The 3,897-nt window shown below is 34.7% G+C and overlaps 1 protein-coding gene across 1 annotated transcript; it reads right to left on the minus strand.

Annotated features, from left to right (window-relative positions):
• Window positions 1-771: 771 nt before the first annotated feature.
• On the minus strand, window positions 772-2,282 carry LOC145138104 (histone deacetylase HDT1-like). The gene is made up of 4 exons (XM_079072250.1): window positions 2,177-2,282; window positions 1,405-1,714; window positions 1,242-1,299; window positions 772-1,104 (listed from the first exon to the last, which is right to left on the minus strand). Exons 1-4 carry the CDS (start codon window positions 2,187-2,189, stop codon window positions 1,042-1,044), a joined length of 444 nt encoding a protein of 147 aa, XP_078928376.1. The 5' UTR covers window positions 2,190-2,282; the 3' UTR covers window positions 772-1,041.
• Between the last annotated feature and the right edge of the window lie 1,615 nt (window positions 2,283-3,897).

Genomic DNA, 3,897 nt, shown 5'->3' on the forward strand with positions numbered 1-3,897 from the left:
TTTGGTTTTTTTTACCCAACTCAAAATAGAGAGAAAGGAGAAGATCCCGAGAGAAATTAGTTTCATTAAGTTAGTAGAGAGAATATGAAGATGCGGGCAAGAAAGGGTGTGACCTGAAGATCTGAGATTGAAGAAGATGATGGTGGTATGTGTTCTTGGGATGTGTATAGAGAGAGAGAGAGGGAGAGAGATTTATTTTTATTTTTATTTTTTAATTTTTTTTAAATCTGATCAGAAAAATAAATAAGAGAGAGAAAAATAAATAAAAGAGCAAAATAAATAAGAGAGAGAGAGAGAGAGAGAGAGAGAGAGATTTATTTTATTTTTATTTTTTATTTTTTTAAATATGAAAATAAGAAAAAAAAATAAGAAAAAAAGAAAATCATATTAACAAGGACAAATTCGTCATTTTGAAAAAAATCAAAACAGATTGGACCAAACAATCAACAAAATGAAAACTTTGGATCTTTGGTGCTAGTCAAAACCTTTTTGGACCAAAGTGACAATTTTGAGCAAACCACAGGGACCATTTGTGCAGTTTAGTCAAATATTTACCCAATATAGGATTGTAATTTTTTCTTCTCGTTAAGCCACTCTGCCTTTGGAAAACTCACCCGATAATAACACTGTATTTTCATTTTAAAACTTTACCCAAACATAACATTGTATTTTTCATTTTTCATGTTATGGTTCTACAACTACAAGTTTTTAAGCACAAGCTAAATGAGCAATAGTTATAACTAAAACTTAAAACACAAGACAAATTGCAAGGATGACCAAGGCAAAAATACCATACATAAATCTAAATCTCATGGGTAGATAGAGCATAACCATATGATGTCTTTTTCATACTAACAACAAAGTACAAACATACTAAACACCATGATATTATAATCTGCACCTCACTCTCAGTTTCTGCAAACACCCAAAATACATTTTATTCACTAGATTCAAAGTCAAACATATATGAAGACTCAGCAACACAATGACTTGCTTCTTCCACCTTATGTCACAAGACAGGGGTGGTGTTCCTCCAAGTCACTAGTGACTTTCCTTTGCCATGTCATCTAACAATCTCTTGCATTTCGTACCATACCAGAGTACCTAATTGATTAGATTATCATTATCTGACTAGATGTAGTATTCTATGGAAAACAAGGTAATTAAAATTCTTAAAAGAGTTTCCTGTCAATAAATTCACGTTACATAATTCTGTCTCAATTGAAAATGTCAAAACTAACCTTCTTTGTTGGCCATTCCTCTTCATTATCATCAACATCTGTATCACTTTTACAGGAAGTGATCACGGAACACACACGCGCAAATAGGTCAAGGAGTCAAATACACAAAACTTTAATATTAAAATCTAAGATGGTAAAAAAAATATGTTTAAGAAAAGGATATCTAAGATCATAATCATCTCTAACTTGGTATCCAGAGAAGCAGACAATGCCATTACTCCAAGTGTGAAATATTTTGAAGTCCTTGTGAATCGTCAAGGCCAAATCTTGTTGGGTCCGGCTAAGAGGGTTCAGGTGTCCAATAACATGTTGTTTGCCTTCAACACTGATTTGCAAACAAACAGCCACGTCTATTTTCTCCGTATTGTCTAGGAGACAAGCCTTTGAAAGACGCATAACGTGGCCTTCATCAACCTTTACATTTAATTTTTTACAACCACTAACCTCATAATCTATATCATCACCAAATATGTCTGCCAAAATATATATATATACAACTTAGAAAATGGTAACACTCCTAAACTCAGTGTTAAAAATAATTGATATAAAAACAAAAAACCATTTTTCACATTATGTTTTCAGGATGCAGATATAATATACTCCACACTGGTGCATATATATAAACACCCACAATAATGCTGCATTCAAGTTAATTCCCACGACAATAGAACATCACATATAATAAAACTGAAAATCACATATTTATGATGCATCCAATATCAACATGAAAACATAAACGAAAAAAACATGTGAACGAAACCACGAGACGAGAAATAAGAAAACGATCAAGGTAAATCAAAGTGAAGATTTGCTTATCAAAACCAAAAGAAGCCCAAATTTTCATCCAAAACAAACCCGAACGACATAAATGAAAAGGAAGACAAATACAGAGCGTGTAGATAATGAAATAAAATTGGAGAGAGATGATTCGTTACCCGGATCGTCCATTGTTGCAGAGGAGATAGAGATTTGTAAGGAAGTGACCGAACCGGAGGAAAACCCTACACGGAACCACACCCTTTGAATCCTTCAATAAAAAACTAATGGCCTATTACATAAAATTTTCTTATCTTTTATACAAATTTCCCGTACCGGTTTCGGACCGAACCCGGAAAAAGACCGAGATCGCACTGAAAAAATATCAGTCCTAAAAAAGACCGGACTGAAAAAAGACCGGCTCGAGACCATCCAAGACCTTTCCGAGAAAAACCGGACCGGAGACCGGCCCAAAAAAAACCGGACCATTCCGAGACCGACACAAGACCGGTCCGAGACTAGTCTGAGACCGATCTCAAAAAAGACCGGAAACCAAAGTTTATAAATATATAATTTTTGTGTTAATTACACAATTTTTTAATCACACACTATCTAACTTCATTTCTTTTTTATTTTATTAAACCTTAGTGTATCACTTTTAAAAAGTTTAATTTATCATTTTGGTGTTAATCACATATTTATTAAGGGAAAAACTCGAAACTGAACCTAAAAAACCAACAAATACCGAAACCGGGCTGAAAAAACCCGAAAACCGAACCGAAAAAGACACACGGAAACGAGACCGGTCCGAAAAAAGATCGGACCGAAATAGACCGGTCTGAAAAAAGACCGGCGTGAGACCGGACGGGACCGGTCCGATAAAAGACCGGACCACTCTGACCGGAAAAAGACCAGACCGTTTCGAGACCGACCCGAGGCCGGTCCGAGACGACAAATGTGCAGGTCTTCGTTTGACTCATCCTCTGATTATAATAATATTAGGTTATAACCTGCATACTACACGGTTGGCAAATTAAAAAACATAGATAATAATATTAAAAAAAAACATAATATATTGTTCTTTCTCATTTTAAATAAGAAAAAAATGATAAGAATAACAAAATTGAACAAAATGTTAAAATGGTCATTTTATTAAGAAGAAAAATATGTTTTGGCCACTAAAAGTGTTTCATACGAATTGTTAGAAAAGCAAAATAGCTAGGAAATAATAAATAAGTTACATGTAGAAGTCGTTATGTTTTTTTTTTTGAAACGGAAAATATATTAAAAGAGGGTATCCACACCTAGCAAGAAACTAGATGAGGGACCAAAAGGCAAAGTACATAAACGTTCATGAATTACAAACCAGCAAATGGAGAGCCACTCATCCCAATTACATATTCCATTCTTACCCCTATGCTTCAACCAGTAAAAGACCATAGACTTTATGCTTTCAGTCCTTTGCAGTGGTGAAGTACCCTCCATTTGAAATAATCGTTTGTTTCTAAACCTCCATAAATTCCAAAGCAAGCGGTAACATATGGCAACAAACCTTTCTCTTTTCCTTTGACTGTTACACCAGGTGGCAGCTAGATGAAGAAAATCACTGATATTTTTTATAGAGACCTGATCACGTGTTACACCACACCAGCTCAAGATGTTGTTCCTTATCACAGTAGCAAACGGGCAGTCCATCAGAACGTACGTAATCTGCACATTCAGGCATCCCAATGAATTTACCATAATACCCCTCTTCTCCAAGGCCAAAGCTGATGGAATTCTATCCTGGGCAGCCCTCCAGATAAAGCATAACACCTTGATTGGAACCCCTCTTCTCATAATTTATAATTTTTTTTACATACATTCTAAAAATTACACGTGTAAATTTCTCTGATTTTAC

This window comes from Lactuca virosa, chromosome 9, assembly GCF_052849685.1.
Source record: "Lactuca virosa cultivar CGN04683 chromosome 9, Lactuca_virosa_CGN04683_v6, whole genome shotgun sequence".
In the NCBI taxonomy this organism is placed as follows: Eukaryota; Viridiplantae; Streptophyta; class Magnoliopsida; order Asterales; family Asteraceae; genus Lactuca; species Lactuca virosa.